General features: G+C 41.0%; 1 protein-coding gene across 3 annotated transcripts in view; it reads left to right on the forward strand.

The window, feature by feature from the left end:
- LOC113580468 (inactive ubiquitin carboxyl-terminal hydrolase 53) overlaps window positions 1-18,081 on the forward strand; it is a 34,601-nt gene extending 16,520 nt beyond the window's left edge. For 2 of the 3 annotated variants that reach the window (XM_035519809.1, XM_035519810.1), the window contains exons 12-18: window positions 1,228-1,377; window positions 3,052-3,174; window positions 6,053-6,776; window positions 10,450-10,517; window positions 16,731-16,782; window positions 16,956-17,584; window positions 17,685-17,779. In XM_035519809.1, the coding sequence (XP_035375702.1) occupies window positions 1,228-1,377; window positions 3,052-3,174; window positions 6,053-6,776; window positions 10,450-10,517; window positions 16,731-16,782; window positions 16,956-17,584; window positions 17,685-17,758 (1,820 nt within the window). In that variant the 3' untranslated portion in view covers window positions 17,759-17,779. Of the gene's footprint in view, window positions 1-1,227; window positions 1,378-3,051; window positions 3,175-6,052; window positions 6,777-10,449; window positions 10,518-16,730; window positions 16,783-16,955; window positions 17,585-17,684; window positions 17,789-18,015 lie in introns of those variants that run through there. The other variant, XM_035519811.1, reaches the window with a different exon arrangement.
- Window positions 18,082-19,680: the final 1,599 nt, after the last annotated feature.

Here is a 19,680-nt window from a genome sequence, read left to right on the forward strand (position 1 = left end):
AGTGGCACTGGTGTGGTAGTAGCGTGATGGTGAGTGCTGTGCTGGTATGAATGCACAACAGTGTTGCTAGAGGTTTTTTTTTCTCATCCTGGTTATGGATGAAATATCCAATAAAATAACCAGCCAACAGCAGTCCTGTGGTCAGAACCATACCACTAATGAAGGGCTAGAGTATAACCAAAAACTGTTCATTGCAACACATGTACATTGGCCACCAACATGCAAGGTATTTTGTAGGTGAATGCAGGTTATATAAAGTTTTAAAGCTAATTTCTGTTCTGTTGTAAGCAATAGATTAAAACTTATAAATTCTACCAAAGAAAGTTGCACTTTGTGTATCACAGTATTGAATATGGTGTTTCTCTACAGTGGCTGAAACAATAGATTATACTGCTCTAGCATCCGAGGGATGCGAGGTGGTTATCTCCTCGAGTGTCTGGTGACCTGGCTTGACCCAGGCAGCTGGGTCCGAGTATTACCGCAGGGCGCCCCCGCATCGCCTCAGCTGGGCGGGCATGGACATGGCTGCTGGTCATGAGTGCTGATTCACACATGCTGCCAGTTCACCTTCCTTTATGCTTGCTCTAATGAACCACAGAGCTGCAGGCCTGTGAGCCGGTTGGGTGATGGGGCTTGCCCATGTGTGAGGAGGGCGGGGCTTAAGTCTGCATTGATTGACTGCTGTATTCCAGTTTTAGAACCGGTACAGTCAATTTGCCACTTCAACAGTGGCTGGTGCCGTTCAGAATTTTTTGGTGTTAAAACATACTAAATATATATTTGGAGGCATTAGTATTTTCTCCATACTTCTCATTAATGATAACCAAGGCAAACGTACACATAATGTAAATTTACCTTCAAATATATAAAGTTACTGCTGTCAAAGAGTGGTGTAAGGATGCCACTGTTGGTAGTTACCCCTGTTTGTTTTGCATGTTATTCATGTGCAAACTTTTCTGCTGCTATTTGAGAGAAGAGAGACAACCCAACGCAAAGCAGTCTTGACTTGCATTCATTTGTAAGTAACGCATTATTGATCTTGCGTTCGCTGGGAGCCGAGCGTCACCAACCCTGCAGAAGCACTGTGCTGTTTTCTCGGTTTCCTTACATTGCTCCCTTTCTTTCTTGCAGTGGAGAAATTTGTATATAGTTGCTTATGTAATCTATTTACCACCCCACCCCCCCCTCCTTCCTGTGCCTCTCCCACCATGATGCATCCTCCCACAGACACACCGCTGCTCTCTGGCAGGAAGCTGGAGCTGACCCGAGAGAACCTGACCGCTCTGTTGTCTGGTCACGGCACCCTGAAGCGCACAGGCCAGGCCCTGGCAGCATTCAAACGCAGCAACAACCAGACGAGTGGCGGAAGAGGGCCAGGTACCGGAGCGAAAAAATTGCAGCAAAGCTAGCCCCAGCCCCTTTAAAGCACCCAGACGAATTAACCGCCTTGAGCTGCGATCTTATTTCCAGCCAACGTGTTTCTTAAAAGTGTGCTAACCTTTCAAAACTGCCTGAAGGAGTCGATATTTGGTTTTAAATTGAGAGAGATTTTTGGATGAATGCCTATTGGCTCAAGCTAAAAACGAATTATCTGCTAGGTCCCTTATATTACTGTGGCAGGGCTTGTGTTCATTGTGTAGTGCCTTCCTCTGGTATGCAGTTCGAAAGACATAGGTATGGAAGAAAGTTAGAGAGTTCAGAAGACACACACAAGGAGGGTGAAGCACATCTTATGTTATTACTCAACATTCTTTTCTTAATACCTCTCATAATAATGTCTTCTCTGTGATGTCAGTGTCGTTACAGCAAACTTTGTAGTGTCTTTTCTGGCCTCAGGCGATGCGAGTTGTGGTTTTTTTGGGTTTTTTGTTTTCTTTTTAAAATTGTGTGTGTGTGTGTGTGTGTGTGTGTGTGTGTGTGTGTGTGTGTGTGTGTGTGTGTGTGTGTGTGTGTGTGTGTGTGTGTGTGTGTGTGTGTGTGTGTTTGTTTTGTTTTTGGCTCAGAAATATATAACCAGTAAAACTAGGCCGAGATTTTTAAAACAGGGTCTCAGCAGTTTAAAAGAAAAAAGCAGATATAATACTGGATACAGAATTTTATTAGAGTATGACCAAATATTTTGATTCATGCCATGACATGTGATGTCCAAGGAGATGTCTTTGGGGTGTGCTGGCTGTTCAAATCATATTTCTCTGGGAAATTCAGTGAAGAGACAATCTACAAACTGTTCACTTACCCTTTTTTGTGTTTTATGTTTCTACCTAATCCCTAATGCTTGTAAGCGTCTCTATGACAAGTACATATACGCAGGGAGGGAAAAGATTATATATACCTCTTTAAAGGTGTAGATGGGTCCGCTTGGAGTCTGACGCATTGTATATGTTTGCACGTTTACTTTGCTTGGGCAGATGCAACTGCATTCCTGCAACACGTCACTGCTTTTTCTCTGCATGCAGCTAAATAAATAAATAAATAAATAAATGTTCGCACTCATCGATCGCATTTAAGTTTCCTCCAGAAGCCTGGGGGTGTGCCATGGCCACAGTCTTTCCTTACATTGCAGCGATGTTCGCCATAAGACAAACGATAATGTACTGTAAAATAATACACCGAGGCAACAAACGCTCCGCATAGGGGTTTTACGCTGCAGCCATTAAACAGAAGTGATACTTTTATATTTGCCATGTTTTTAGCATTTTGAATGCTTTTGTAGCCAAGTCGCTGGTGCACCTGGGTTGTGATGCACAATTGCACAAGTTTACAGATTGACTGACGATGCCAAAGAAGTAAAGAGTGTATTTTATTTTGTCAGAAGGAGTGCTGATCTGCCTATCACTCTAAAGCCAGTGTTGTGAGTCACAGAGTTTGCAAGACCCCAGGCTGTTCACATAAGCTGTAAATCCAGCGAGAGCGAATAAATAGAAATTGGACTCGTATTCGGAATGGTACAGATTACTGCCACTGAGTCATGAGAATTTTTATTTTGGTGAGCCATGTGGTTTGTGGTCGCTCTTAATGTGATACAGCTAAAGTCTTTTATTCCTTCTACAGTGAAGCTGAACACTGATCCCAAGAGTTACTTACGAGAGCTTTCCAGAGAGCCCCAAAACATGAACATCATAAAGAAAGACTTGGACAGACCCCAAGGAAAACCAGAAACACAGAGACACACAGGTGAGATGAGACATGTGCATATCGCACGCACGCACGCACGCACACACACACACACACACACACACACACACACACACACTTGAAAGTGGGCATGATGTGATTTTAAAGGTCATTTTCCAACATAATCAGCAATATGAAGCTAAATGGCTGAGTAAAAGCCCTGTAGTTTCATATTTAATGATGGCCACAGCACCCCCAGCCAATATCCGACCTCAAACCACAGCACCTGACTCCGTCTGGCCCTGAGCTGCTCTGCTTTCAGCATCTTCATGAGCTAAAAGCCCAATACCTCTTATTCCTCTGCATTCTAATCAATCTTAGATCCTATGAACTGAATTGCAAGCATGTATGATGCACGTGCACACAAAATCATTTTTGCCTTTACGTGCATAACAACCTTTTAATGCAATATGAATACCAGAGCATGATGAAGGGGAAACATTCTTTTTCATGTCACTGGTAATGTGTCCATAGAGGAGTTGTTTTTAATTTTGCCCTGAATTGCTAATGGACCATAACAGTGGAGACTCATTTACATGTTTGTGTGGAAGAGATATGGGTTTGTATGGATTGTGTATATGTGTATGCAGTGTGCATGCTTGCATCACTGCATGTCTGGAACAGCATCCCTTATAGGGCTCAGTGTCAAAATAAAACATGGCTAATGCAGGACGAGCGGACGTCGGCCACTGAATGTCCTTGTCTGTTTGCATAGCAGGATTGATGTACACGGGCTGAGGAGTGGCACCTCCTCATGTTCATTCACACATGCATGCAACATCATAACACGATCATGGCACCAACTTGCTTTAATGCCTTCATGATAAATACCTATAATGTATGATGGCAGCAGTATACTGCAGTTACTCGCCTTGACTCTTTTTGTGTGTGTAAATGAGTTATTGCAGTGAACTGTAGTAAGAGATGTAGATTTTCAAAATTGTAGTGAAGTACACAGTTTCCAGAGAAATGGGACATTTCGGACAGAGGTCCTTCATCAGCTGTGCAAGCAAAGTGCTTCTGAATTTGTATCTTCTGAATTTGAAGGAACCAGATTATAATCTCCTCTCTCGTGTGTGTGTGTGTGTGTGGGGGGGGGGGGGGGGGGGGGGGGGGGGGGGGTTGTGGTCATCAAAATTGCAGTGAAGTACACAAGGTTGTGCAATTTTGACTACTTCTACAGTGCAATGCAGTTACTCCCGTGTGTATGTGTGTGTATATATGTACGTACGTATGTGTGTATGTGTACATTTTTATATATATATATATATAAAAATATTTAAAAAATGTACACACAACACAAATACTATGTATTTAAAGAAATATAAACACACACTTATTTGTACTCCCATCAACTACAACATTAACACTACTGACAGGTGACGTGAATAACATTTGTTTATCTTGTTGCAATGGTGATATATTATGCAGCAAGTGAACAGTCAGTTCCTGAAGACGAGTGGGTCAGAGCATCTCCAAAACAGCAGGTCTTGTGAGGTGTTCCTGATATGCAAGTGTTAATACCTACCAAAAGGGGTCCGATCCCACAGATAAGCTGCACAAATTTCTGAAAGAGTTCATGCTGGCTGTGTAGTCAAATGGGGCTGTCTACTGGCAAACTGGTCAGGATACCCATGCTGACCCCTGTCCACCGCTTAAGCATTAGAACCCGACCATGGATCAAGAAGAGTTATATGTATGTACCCCCTTCCTAAACATTGCTGCAGACCAAGTACACCCCATAATGGCAATGGTATTGCAATGTTAGTGGCCTCTTTTAGGAGGATAATGCACCTTGCCACACTGTCATGTTCCTCAAACCCTTCCTTTTTTTTGCAGAGTTCAACCTATTGGACTCCAAATTCCCCAGTCTCAGTCCAATATATGCTGGGATGTGCAGTATAAACAAGTCTAATCCATAGAAGCCTCTCCTTGAATCTTACAGGATTTAATGGATCTGCTGCTGTCATCTTGGTGCCAGATACCACAGGACACCTTCAGAGGTCTTGTGGACTCCATGTTGCAATGGGTTAATGTTATGGCTGATATCTCTCTCCCTCTCTTTCTCGCTCTGTCTCTCTGTGTATATATAAGGCAGGGGGGAGAAGGGAGTGTAGAACTGCAACACTGATACTGAAATTGCTGTTATTTTACAAACCGTCTCCATAATTCCTTGTGATTCCTTCTAATATGCTTGAAATTGGCTGCAGTAGCCTACCCTGAGCCATTTAAAAAAATTAAAATAAATAAATAAATAAAAAAAATACACTGTACATCTCTCCACATGAAATAGTGACCTGGCACCATTCATTTTAAGTACACACACAGACAAGCCCCATAAATATCCAACTGATGAGTAGGAGCCCCTCAGCATTTGTCCTGCTGCTATGCCTGCCGACGCTAAACAAGGCCTTTGCCTTTCAGTCCAGGGCAGAAAGGGGTCTGTGGACCAGGCCACCGCAGAGTGACGGCAGATCACTGCTTGTTCACACTTGGAGCAGGGGAGCTGCGTTACCTTGAAGGCATGCAAAAAACAAAAAATGTCACTATTATTCAGCTTACAAAGAGGTCCTCTGTCATTGGTTGGTCAGAAAGATATGTTTGCCCCACAGATGTAGGTCATTTCCTCACATGCTGTGCTCACACCAATATGCTCTGCCTGCAAAAAAAAAGCCCCTAAAGAGCATTAAGGATTTGTGTGTTGGAGCTGTGTTTGAGTCCAAAAGTAAAGGAAAAGACAAACTCATGTTGTTTAAGCGTTTTGTGGAAATGCATGGACTATCTAACGATTATTAAATTTTATTTTTTTAAATTTATTTTTATTTTTTTGCAACAAGCTAATGGCTATTTTTTTAATTACTGTTTCTTCTCTCCCCAGACACAGCCTCAGAGAGGTCGTACTCGTACTCGCGCTCGCTCTCGCCTCCCGAGAGCAGATTTAAAAACGTGGAGTCACGTCTGTACAGCAGCCAGGGCCGGGGCCCCACGCGGGTGGAGCGCTCGCCCCGCTCTGTCCCACGCACCGCCCACGCACCGCGCTCCCACTCCCAGCCCCGTGCTTCCCAGCCCCGCATCGCGCTCCAGCCACCGGCTGGACGCCTCCCGCTGCGGGTGGACTTCTCCAACGGCTACGACACAGACAGCAGCCAGGACTCGCGAGAGCGGCCCGGCGCGGCCCGCCGCGGCAACCGTGCCTGGAGGCCCACGCGCGAGGCTCTCAACGTCGACAGCATCCTTGGCGGTGGAAGCGACCGCCGCCTGCCACCCGGCCTGCGCCAGCGGACCTCGGCACCGAGTGAGCCATCCTGGAGTGGGCGTGATGACGGCAAACCAAAAAGCCTGATGACCATTTATGAGGATGAGCAGAGAAACGATATGGGCAGCAGGAGCTCGCTGGACTCGGAGGGCCGAGAGAAGGACAGGCCCAAAGGGGCTGTCAACAGTCTGGGCTTAAGAACCGATACCTGGAAAGCCCAGCGGATAGAGTCGGGGTACGAGAGCAGCGACAGGCTGAGCAATGGTTCCACTAACCTGGACTCGCCTGTGGTGGAGAACCCAGGCAGAAAAGAGATTCGACCCTTTCCCGAGGCGACACTGTCAAGGTAAGGGCGGGTTTTACTGTAGAATCCTATACTTGACTATTTTGTGGGGAGGAGTGGTTTGGTTTGCTTTGGTTTTAAAATGTATTTATTCATTTTTTGCAATACACAGTGATACTATCCAGAATACTTGACCATGATCTTGCAAATGGTCTCCTGATCCGACAGTTCCTGTTGTGTATTTGAGTGAAAATGCTGTTTAAAATGCTGTCAAATTACCACCAAATCCAGCGTTAAAACGTACTACTTAAAATATTTGATGTTTTTGCTTAATTTCTGATGTTGCCTAATTTGTTTGTCTATTTTAATTTCTGGTATCTAAGTTTGCATCATAATTTTGAGGGTGTCTTGAAGTGCTTCACAGTGTATGTAATTACACGAACAGTCCCAGTTCTATGTGGTTCGGTGCGGTGCATACCAGTTCTGGACTGTATAACTTTGTGTCTGCCAGCTTGTAACTATGCAGTCATTTGTTTGGTGGTGAGTGGGGCCCCTTTTGATCAAACTTTGTACAGCTTTTTTATAACATTTTATGATACTCTGTTTAATTCAGCTTGTGAAATCACAGTTGTGATGTTCATGCCATGGCTGGGTCTGTAGTGAACAGTTTAACTTGCCAGTAAATGTCCCCCTAAAATTACATCTGAACCAAAGTGAATGCTGTTTTGGTATTATTGGATTTTACAAGAAGTGTGTGTTTCTGTGTGTGTGTATACATCTATGACCTCTATGAACCATCCTGTTTTTCTGGGTACTTCATTGCAATTTTCTCTCTCTCTCATATATGTACACAATAACTGTGTGTGTGTGTGTAATATACATACATACATACATACATACACACACTACTGTGTATGCATTGTGTACCGTGCACACACATATGTATAAAGTGTAGCCCAGTGAAGGACTCTGCTTGCACAGCTGATGAAGGTTCTCTGTATGGAATGTGCTGTCTTTGGAAACCTTGTGTACTGCACTGAAAACTTTACTACATCTGCATGCATGCATGCGCACGCGCACACACACACACACACTTAAAGTACTCTATTGCTGTATTTTCTTATGTGCTACGAGTAAAAGGCTGAAACAGTGGAGGTGGGCTTGTCTCATTCCTGCTCATCAGCTCCAGGATGCATAGGCCAGACATGAAGTGATTATGGAGTGTAAGATGGCAGCTTTGGTCCAGCCTGCAGAAAAGTTTGATGAGACTTGCTGTGGTAAATTAGACTTACTCGTTGAAATTGAATGTCTACCATGCTTGGTATCATTCCACAGGCTTCAGTTTAAAATGTTTAAATTGAAATGGATAGATTGTCATATTTATGTAATTTTACATTTTATCAAGACTGCGTACCACTTTTGGTCCTACCACTATCTAAGTTGATATTTTTGCAGTATAATTACACTAAGTGGCATATTGAAGGTGAGAGAATGAGATTTACAATGCTCATGCAAATGTCCAGTGAAATTGTTTGGGGTTTTTTTCCATTGTGAACTTCAGCTGTATGATTTAGATGAATAGAAATAGATTAACTTAAGTTCATACTCTTTAGGAAAATAATTGTTTAAAAAAAGGGTTTTCTGTTCTTTCAGTTGTTGCCCTTAGTACTGTACTTTCACAAGCAGTGAGGTATTTTGGAGCATCCTCATTAACATCTCTGGTGAATATTGGAAAGCTTTTTTTTGTTGGGGAACTTGCCTATATTTTGATGAATAAAGTCCCAAATGTTCATCAGGTTTTTTTTTTAATGTATTCATAATTCAGTTCGTTATTTTTTTTTAAATAGAGTAACAATTTATCATGTCAGAATGGTGATGAACTTACAGTAATGGCATATTGATCTTTTTGAATTTACAAAGACCAGTAAAAGCAGTGCTCTATATATATAATATATAAACCATGAGTCAGTGAGAACAGCACTGTTCAGAGCTGATCCTGTGAACATAAAGAAGAAAAAAAGACTTGCAAGGCGAAGGCTGCATTTTAACAATAACATGCAAACCAAATTCTATACAGTTAAAAAAAATAGAACAGGTTACATCTTGTATGTTATAATGAGTAGGAAAAGAAGATCTCAGACAATAAAATCAGTTTCAGTTTCCTCAGTACACTGTTCGCTGGGGAGCCGGATATCACGGCCAGCTTGATGCGAATGGGGTTAAGGGTCTAAAGGTTCTACACAAAGCCTTCTCATCTTCTGCTAGAGAGTAATCCAGCAAGATCATCTTAGGCTTAAAGCATTTATGTAATGTCTGTGTGTGTCGAGAGTTTTCCTTCCATTACAAAAGTCACAGAGGATGACGTCCTATTCTATGCAATTAACATCACAATTACAACAATTAATGTTTGCTAGAATTTTGTGCTCAAATTTTAGTCCAGCTTTTAATATTAAGTGAACACACATTTTATCTTTTCTTTTAATAAAGAGATTACAAGACCTTAAGATTGCTGCTTTCATTATGATCACTGAAGATCATCTCCAACAGGCCTCTGAGAGTTTATGAATGGATAATACCTCTGAGAAGGTTTTTATTAATACAGTAGGCATACAAGATTGTCTCTCAACCCCAGCCTTATTTTTTGAAACTACAGAATGGCAACCATGATGGGTGGACAAACACTGTGCAAACAGTGGAACTATAGAGTTGAGTGCCAGAAAAACCAGGGAGCTTCTCATCTGAGCTAAGCAGGGCTTTGAAATACGGCCTGTTTTAATTGAATGACTATAGGCTGAGATTGTGAACAATTTTAAAAATACTTGGGAGCAATTTTTAACAGCAGCCTGTCTCTGGGAATCCTGACTGTTCACAAGGAAGGCATGCATGCACATCTACATTCTCACACGGCTCAGCAGCTTAGATGTAAGCCAACATACTCAAAATTGATATCTCTGACAAATTGTGCAACTATTTAACATGACTGCATAGTATGGGAATCTTAGCAGTAGGCTAAAATAATAGGCTGGCTAGATTGGTAGCTATCCTACTCCTTCTGTATATCGGCACAGACCACAAAGCCTGGAATGGTCATGTCCTGTTGGGTATATCTGTGAAGCCTTCAATTTCTCCAGCAATATACAAAATACATCATATTTTAGATGTTTGATAACTTGTTTTGGTAAAGAAGCCTTATTTATGATGATGTTTATAGTTTTTGTTGTTGAGTTAAGGTTATGATTTCTCATGCTTGTCCTGTTTTCAAACATTGTACGTGAATAATTATCAGATGAGCAATATTCAGCATTGTGTGGCCAGCTGATTGGCTGCACTGTGGTATATTCCTGTTGGAATAATTTACTGGAAACATAATAATTGTCATAAAAAAAGTCGGATTGACTGTAAATAAATATTAGTTGCCACTAGCACAGTGTGTTCTGAATTGCTGTTCTGGGTCCAGTCAGGTTTTGCACGTAATTTGATGGAGTTCCTATAGAAAACTTATCAAATTCCTATGCAACCAGTGAAGATAGAAATGCTAACATTTGTAATGTGAGAGGGGGTGAAAGGCCTGGAATCAGGTTCCACTATGGCGATGCAGTGTTTTGGGTCAGGGTGTTGAACTCTTGAGAACGCTGGGCGTGGGAAAGCACTGTATGCATGCATATACACTGACGAAGCCACCTGGGGAGTTGTTCTATTGTGCTGTCACTCAGTACGCTTAATTGTATATTTCTAGGGAGCTGAATCACCAGCGGAGGTTTGAGGATTTGAAGCCGGAGGTTCCACGGATGTCGTTTTCCTACGGTAAGCACCCTAGACGGTTAGGCTGTGGCCAATGGCGTTCATCCACAAACTAAAGTTTGGATGCAAGATGTAAACAGATAATTGTAAAAGAAGAAATTGTGTTTTAAATGTTCTGTCCTTTTTTTGTTTGTTTGTTTGTTTTGTTTTTTTAAGGAAACAAGTAAAGTTATGGAATTGTTTTTACTATACTTGTTTTACTATATGCAAAGGCATATAGTGGACTGCTTCTGATAATTACACCTCATCAAAAATCCCAAGAACACCACATACCAAATCTGAAAATGCATGAAAAAAAGGAATCAAAACTGTTACAAAAGTGAGTTCACTTTTGAAACAGAAAGATTGTGCAAGTGTGTGATTTGGAATAGAGCAGTAGGAACATTATACCAGCCAGAGCAATGTTTTACCCGTCCCATTCTTTAACCTGACAAAGCCAGTGCAGTGCCCACTACCACCACCGCTAATTGGACAGGGAAAAAAAAAATCCCTGCAAATGTCACCAAAGATGACCAAACAAACAGTTCCCAAATCTCTGATTGCCAGTCTTCCGGGGAGGATGGAGCTCTTGGCGGAATGGAGTCCAATTCCTATAAGCCCTGGGTCTGCCCGCCTGCAGCTAGCTACAGAATGGCGAGCGCAGGGTTGACCGCAAGGTGGCATTTAAACCCGAACCCCGTGGTGCTCAATTTTTCAATTTGCAGATGAACTTGATTTAAAGGGTCTAATGGGGTGATGACTGACAGCAAGGCATTTGTCCTGATGGTCAGCGCTTAGAAGGCGGAGTTAGGAGTCCCCTTCTCCCTCCTCCCCAAACCCCACCCCCGAAGGTAGATTATGTAAGCTTTATGAGATCATTAATTGAAGCAGAAAGGAGCTCTGTCTATGCTGGTCTTTAAGGGTCTCTGGACCAATGGATGTGTTTGTTTTAGATTGTGCTGCCAGAATATGCATCAAAACATTTTGTTTTTCAGGCTTGGGAAACAATCTGTGGGTTTTATATGCTGTTCTTTCTCTCCACAACCCTCCACCCAAAATTGCACACCATGGTTTAGATTGTACTGTTATTACTACCATTTGGTTCTGATGTCATATAGGAGTAAAATATCAGCTTTCATGTTTTCCTGTTGATATTGACACAGGTTACAGGGGTCTCTCCTGGACTTAGGTTCAGGCTTCTCTGTGCAGTATAGCATGTCTTTCACATATCACACACACAAGTTGATTCTGGTGACTATAAGTGACCAGATCCTTTTTTTTTTTTTTTTAACAAGGCCAGAGAAAGAGGCACCAATAAAAAAGAAAAACCAAACTCAAATGTCTGCCATCCTGTATGAAGCTATCTATAGTCCCTGGTTCTCTAGGAATTGTGGTTCCTATTTTTTGATGGCGCGTTGCGAAGGGAGGGATGCTTCGTCTTGCAATTGCTCCCTTTCCTCAAATGGCGACTATCATGTTTTCTGCCTGTGTCTTTTGTTTGGTCTCAACACTGTGCTCACCAGTTTTCAGGCTGAGAGCTGCACTTTGCTTCCAAGAAACTGCAGCTAAAGGTCAAGTCAGCAAGAACTTACGAGTGTTCAGCCTGTTAAATGGACATCCCCCCAGGCAACCGATCTGGCTGTAGACCCCCTTTACTGCTGCTTTGTTTCTCTGGTTTCAAAGAGGCATGTCATTGCATGCTCTCCCCATTGTGGCTACAGTGTCATTCCAACCAAGCAAAAGCACATCCAGCTCAGCTCCTTAATTGTTTGAGTACTAAACTGAGGCTGTTTGGCTGGGATGAACACCTGCGGTCACTCCGGTCCTTTGCAAATGATATTGCCTACCCCTGCTTTACAGTTTCATCACATGGGATGTATTTTCAGCCAGGAATTCTCCTGACCATTCCAGAGCATACACTGACATGTTTACAGGAGTTGGCACATTACTGCTACTGTGTTGCTGCATGAGCCCTGTGCTAAGTCACATGATGCAATTTGTCATTCACACTGAGAAATGCATTGAAACAGATCTTTATATGTAATTTGTTCCTATATGTGCACAAATAAAAAAATATTGCAAAAATATTATTTGATAATCATATTGTTGAAAAAAACGGATACTTTTTTGATATTGTGCAAATATTATTATAAAATCATTGAAATGTGTTGAAGGGCTAATTTGAATAATGCAGCCTTCTGTGATGCTATAATTAACAAGCAATGTGTTGTGGAGGCCTGTTTTCATGTACATGTAATGTTTCTCACTTTGGCCTGATCTCTGGTATGAGTAATATGTTTGTTAGTTTTAATACTTTTGACCTAATTGGCTCACCTTCCAAGTGTACGGATTGAGCATGAAGAGCTGTAACGATGCCAGCACTTACATCCAAAATGAATTGTAGTAATGCTAGCCAAACCCATACATTGCAGTGCCATAACAGTGAAGCCAAGCTATTTTTATTTAATTATTGACTTAATTATTATTATTTAGGTTTACATAATGATTAGCTTTGTTGGTGTAGACACAGTAGTGTAGTGCTGTAGTATTGCGCGTGACAGAGATCTTAATGTGTCATGAGATCTTTGTACCTAATGTGCATAAATTTAAATACTGTCTTGCTGCATGCTGGAAAGTGGGTATACTTGGACGTTGATAAATATTCTTAACAAGTAACCTGGTCCAATTCAGATTAGTCCAACGCTAGACATAGTGCTGTAGTGAAGACTACTTTGGGAACGTGTGTGTGTGTGTGTGTGTGTGTGTGTGTGTGTGTGTGTGTGTGTGTGTGTGTGTGTGTGTGTGTGTGTGTGTGTGTGTGTGTGTGTGTGAAACCTACCTCACTTCAGCCCTGAGCCCCCAAATACATGTCTGCTTCTCTTTTGAAGAACAAGATTGTGATGCGTTTGTTAAATAATTCTTTTGCATGTTACAATGAATGAAATTGCCACAGTCCATAAAAACAGAACTGTGAAGCATCCGGTATATTCATGATTTTCTTTTGTACAGTAAGAGTGTATTTTTATATTTTTGTAGGATGCATACATGACACTGAACTTCCTGATTACCCTCCTGCTTACCAACTATCCAGGTCCAGGTAGCAGTCTTCAGTGAAGTCTATCGAAAATAGGCAGCTTTGATTTGTCCCTGCAAAAATCACCCATATTTTTTTTTAAAGTAGTGAGACAGCAAAATTAGTTTCCTTATTTGGAAGCTGCTAGCACCTGAGCATGTAAATTAGAAGCTTACATTTTTTTAGGAATGTTGTGGAATCCCTGCCACGTGCTTTAGCCCTTCTTGGCCTGCACTAAATCTGCTTGGCAGCCCCTTTTCAATATGCAGCTTTTTATTTGCTTCCTGGTTCAAACGGTTATTTGCTTCCTGGTTCCTGACCAAACATGCAAAATGTGTTGGTGGCTGTGTGTGCAGGTGTGAGTGACCCTCAGCTCTGTAGCTGACGGTGATCTCAGTCCGGGCCGGATCAACTGACTGGTTGATTTATGGGTTTAGCAGCATCACCCACAGCCCCCACATAGAACCTGTCTGTCTTAAGCTCCTCCATAGAGGAAGGCTGTCAGGCATAGTGCCACCAGCCTGCACAATGATATATGCCTGGCCTTAATTAATTCTACTACATGTGAGATTTTAGAATTTTAGCTTTCTTTGCATGGCTCAGTATTCACTCTCAGTGGGCTTTTAGGGGTCTCGATGACTCTTGGAGAATGGCAATGTGGCTGGTGGACACTGAGAGGGGGTTTGCAGGTAGTTTGGTGATGATCGTGTGTACTGCTCAGGAGAGACAATTTTCTTCCATTCTAAACTCAAACATGAGCTGTCTAGTCAAACAGGCCTTCCCAGATAATCAAAGCCAAACCCTCTAAGTTTCTTTTGAAACCTTTCAGTTGAAGCTATGATCAATGTTCGCTGACTAATGACTCAGTGACCAGTATTAAGGGTTCCACCTGGGTGTGAGCTCAGTGATGACTTTTACTGAAATGAGAGGTGCAGCCTCTGAGTTTTCCAGGAATGACGTGGCGAGATTTGGGTTTGGACATGAAAAAGGTTCACGATGGTGTGTGTGGGGGTGGGGGTGTGTGGGTGTGTGTGTGTGTGTGTGTGCGCGTGTGTGTGTGAACGTTTTTCATGTCCAAACCCAAATCCTGCCACGTCATTCCTGGAAAACTCACAAGCTACACCTCTCTTTTCAGTAAGCCATCGCTGAGAAATGGAGAGAGAGAGATTTTTAAAACTGTAGTAAAGTACACAGAGTTTCCAGAGAAATGGGACGTTTCGGACAGAGGTCCTTCATCAGCTGTGCTTCTGAATTAGTAGGGGGAGGAGCCAGATTGTTTGTTTGAAAAAGTAGATGTTTAAATCATTGCATTCATTCCATGGGTTATAAAGTTCCAAGAGTTCTTTTTCTTTGAGTTTCCTACTTTTATTGCTGCTATTTCCCTGGAAACTCTGTGTACTTTACATCTCTTACTACAGAATACTACAGTTTATATTTTTATTTATATATATATATATATATATATATATATATATATATATATATATATATATATATATAATGCTTGCCACTTTTTCAAGCAATAGTATCTTAAAAATGATGGGCTTGGGGGGGGGGGGGGGGCGTCCAATCGTCTCATAACTGAGTGCAAGCCCGAGGGATTTGGCTGCTAATGCTTGGGCTGAAAAAAAAACAGAAGGCGGCAAAATGCTGCAAGTGCTGACGCATCACATCACAGTCTCTAACACACACACACACACACACACACACACTGTAATCCAGAGCAGGTTCAGCTTTGGGTCTGCAAGCTGTATCTAAAGAGAGAACTGATATCTGTAGTCACTGCCTAGCTTTAAGTGTACAGCTGACCATACAGGCCTTTTATATTCAAGGGGTTTTTTTTGTTTGTTTTTTGTTTTTTTTTATGTACTAACCCTGTGTACTTTTATGTGTTAAATTATTTACATAAGTAAATATGTTAAATGCGTCACAAAATTGCGTTATATCTATATGGAAAGATGCTGTAAAAGAGGTAACATTTGTGCTTAACTTTAATGTACCTCTTAAGGTTATTATTGTTTTTATACTCTATAACCATTGGCATGATCATGTCCTTGGTTTGCAGACTGCGCTCGTCTTGACGATGCTTCTGCTGTTTTATGGCGCCCCCTAGTATCACATTTTCCCATATTTTCCTTACTTTTGATAGTCATGTGATAAATCTTTTTATCGCTTAGTGTTTTTTATTGCGCCGTACTCTCGTAATTAAACACATCTGTGCAACCTTGACATGTTTCTTTTGTTTTTCTCTGCACATAGTATTCTTTTATTTATTTATTTTATTTTATTTTATTTATTTTTACTGCCTTGCTTGCTGCTGAAGTGATCAAGATCAAGGCAGAGGGGACCAAGCCAAGGGGCCCATGCAGGGCCTCTCAGTTCAGACTGGTGTGGAAGGAGACCTTGTTCCTGGGCCCCCACAGAGTCTGGCTGCCTGACACCCCACTGACATGCTTCCTTACTATAGCGAGACAATACCCCTCCTCTATCCCCAGTTATATATTTTACCATAGTTACAAGCAGTATTTTCCCCACATGCTTCCACGCGAGGTGAATGTATGTTGTGATGTTTGATATTTTACCAAGCACAAGTTTCCAGAAGTGGTGTGTGTGTGTGTGTGTGTGTGTGTGTGTGTGTGTGTGTGTGTGTGTGTGTGTGTATGTGTGTGTGAAATTTATTTACTATAGATTTTTTTTTTTTTTGCAGAGAGCAGTGCAACTGAGCAAAAAAAGTTAAACAAGCACATTTCTCATTTCTTACACGACATTAGTAGTGTGACGTTGCCAAATTCGGATCACTTCTTTTTTGTTTAAACACGGCTCTAAGGAAGTAACCCATTGCTGAATTAGAGTTCCAAGGAAAAGGCATGTTTCATCCATTAATGGCAAATCATGTTGAGTTTCCTGTAAAAAGGTACCCCTGCACAATTTCCTTACCACCTGTTAAACTGAGTTGGGGGAATAAAGCAGAGGGGTAGCGTTAGGAACCTCAGTACAAAAAGCTCGAAAAAGCCTTCCATTTCCTGAAAGTCCGTGACCTGATGGATCTATCAGAGTTTTATTTATTTAAGTTATTGTGCTGACATTTTTAGGAGAACTTTGTACACGAAGAAATTTATGAAACTGTTTTAACATAGTAATACTTGTCTTTTTTTGTCTTGTAGGTAATATTCATGGGAAATCTCATTTGAACCATGAACTTAATCACGTTCAAAGGTAAACTGATGCTGGAGGGTTAAGAATGTGCTGTGTTTGAAAGCTGCTGGATCTATTTCAAACTGCTAATTACATTTAACATTTTTATTTTATGTCTTTGCCTAGTTATGCTCTTACCATAAATATTTAAAATATTTTTAGTAACTTCTCCTCTATCTTGCTTCTTGTAAAAGACGAATTTTTCAACGCACCCCTGATCATTCGGAGAGAATGGAAAAGCCTGTGTGTGAGGCAAGTGACCGCACCGTTACTCCCTTCCTGCACCAAACCAACATCTCTGCCTGGAGTGCATCGCAAAGGTTCGCCCACTCCTCTGCTCCACCCCTGCCCCCTAAAACCTACGCCCTAAGAGCTGAGAACAGAACGGGACTTCTCCAAGACTCCGCTCACATGGGGCTTCTCTCTCCGCTCCATAAAGGAGTAGCTCTATCACGGATAAGCCCCGAGAGATGGATGGAAAGCCCTTCTGAACCAAACATGCTTTCTTCTTCAGACACCAGCTCTAAATCAGGCTCCTCTGACCAGGACAGGGCAGACCTGTCTGCCAGTGAGAGCGATGCTTGGGTTGACTCCCCTGTCACAGGGGAGTGTGTAATCCCCACCACCTACTTCTCCGTTGATAACTGCATGACAGACACTTACCGGGATAAGTACCATAAGAAAAGGCCTGCCCTTTATATGATGACCGATTCTAAAACAGCAGACCACACATCATCTGGGGAGAGTGATCATGGTGAAACAATGTCCCCAACTCCTTCAGATATAGGGATCCTGGATCTCCCCCGAAACAAGCAAGAAACAGGTAAACTTACCACTATGTTCAAAGTCTTTAACCATACAAATACTCATCTTCATCGCAGTAAAGAATTGAATGTGATCCAAGAAATTGAATCTTTCTGCAGCCTACACCAATAAAACCATAGCAAAATGGAATCCTGTTTCTGTGAAGGAACTAGACGAACATGGGTTCCTATGATGGCAAGCATCATGATCGGCAGACACAATGGTAATGAAGACTGTGGAAGTACTACAAGTATGCTACAGCTCCGTTGAGACCTGGGCGGACACTGCATGAACATAGTACTAGTCTAATACTACGTAATTAGACTATGATTGAGTTCTTCACCCAGTTTGCATTGTAAATATATTGTGATTGTTTTGCCACTCAGGCAGCCCTGAGTTTAAGAAATACTGAGATGTGAAATGGTGTGCTCTAAATGTTTTATCCAACAGATGTGAAAAAGTGAAATTCAGAGGTGGACCTGGTGCCAAAAAGATTGACTGGTTGCTCAGGTAGAGACATTAGACACCTGTGGTGTGTCCATCTACCTGTGGATAGTATCGCATCCATGCAGGGACCTCTTTTAAGGCAGTATGATTGATTTTTTTTTTTTATTAAAAATGTATATTGCACATTTATGAGCCAAAAGATAAATCATTCTTTTTAGTCTTAAATGTGAGCTTGTTGGGATCTGAGAATGCAGTGAATTATTACAATGGCCAAGATGTGGATCATCTGCTGTATTTGCACCCCTGCGTTCATAAATGTTCCGCTTGCAACTACATATTGGTTATTGAAACAGACTGAGGATGTTTTTCCTTTGTAGTATGTGACAGAAGACTTGAGAATGGTCAAGGATTGGAATACATGTTCATATTCTCTTTATTGATGCCTTGTAAAGAAAATAAGGTCAATCACGCCCACCACCAAGTTTAGTTAGAGTTCATATTCTCTTGGACCTTTTTTTTAAACTCCTTTTTTGCCTTGGTTTAAAAAGGTTGTCTTACATTTAAACCCACAATAAACCCTCATGAATTGAAATATTCAGCAAGACAGTATGGTTACCATCATAAAATATCAACATGACTTTGATTTTGAGTGAAATGTCATTCATGTCTCTCTTAATTGAAGGTATGTAGATTGAATTGGGAGGTATAATAGAGGGTGAAAGAAAAACTGAACTATAGACTTATTAAAACTTTTTACCATGGCAACAAATACAATTCTTAAAATAAAATCTGCATCTCTTTGCACTTTGTACCTATTAATGTGGCAAATTCTGTCAGTCGTTTTTGCTGCAAATCCAACTTCCAGTGATGTATTGCTACAAGTGTTTCCAGACACTTGCACTATTAAAGCAAATTCACATTTGACAATGATGTCTTAAACTGGACTAAATCTTCTGCTTGTTTTGTAGATTTTTAATGGATACACTTTACTGGTTAATTTTGTTTCTCCTTGTTACTGTTCCTAAATTTGTCATAGCTATTATGTACATTTTTCATATTTTATTTTTTAAGTGTAATTACGTTTTGTACATTGCTATGCAGGAACTAATTAACTGTGCCTTATTTTGTATGTAAATCAATCAGAAATACCTGATTTTATTATAACATTCAAAATTCTTTTATATTTCATTTCTAATGGTTAACAAATGTTTAATAAAAGATTTTCATTTCATCATGATGCTGGCAACAACTTTTCCTAACATTTTTCAATTTATTTAAACCTGAATTGATGAGGACAAATGTTTTTATGACTGGTTGATGATCTTTATTATCCAGTCAGCAACTCATTTACCTTTTGTCTGTGTTTATGTTGGCCCATTCAAGTTCAATAGTATAGTAGATAGTGAAAACATTCTTGATGTGTTAATGAGTTTGAATGTTAAAGGAATCACTAAATCAGGTCTTCCTCACATTAACGTATATAGTACACATTCATAAGTAAAATAAATATGCTAGAAAGTGTGTATATGTAGCCTAGATTGTACATTTACATATATAAGAAACTCAAATATTGCTTACACTAAATTTTTGGTTCATCATACTGCGCAATATTCTGGTTGTACAATTAAACATCAAATAGACACTGATGCCTGTGCATTATACATGTAT

This window comes from Electrophorus electricus, chromosome 19, assembly GCF_013358815.1.
Source record: "Electrophorus electricus isolate fEleEle1 chromosome 19, fEleEle1.pri, whole genome shotgun sequence".
In the NCBI taxonomy this organism is placed as follows: domain Eukaryota; kingdom Metazoa; phylum Chordata; class Actinopteri; order Gymnotiformes; family Gymnotidae; genus Electrophorus; species Electrophorus electricus.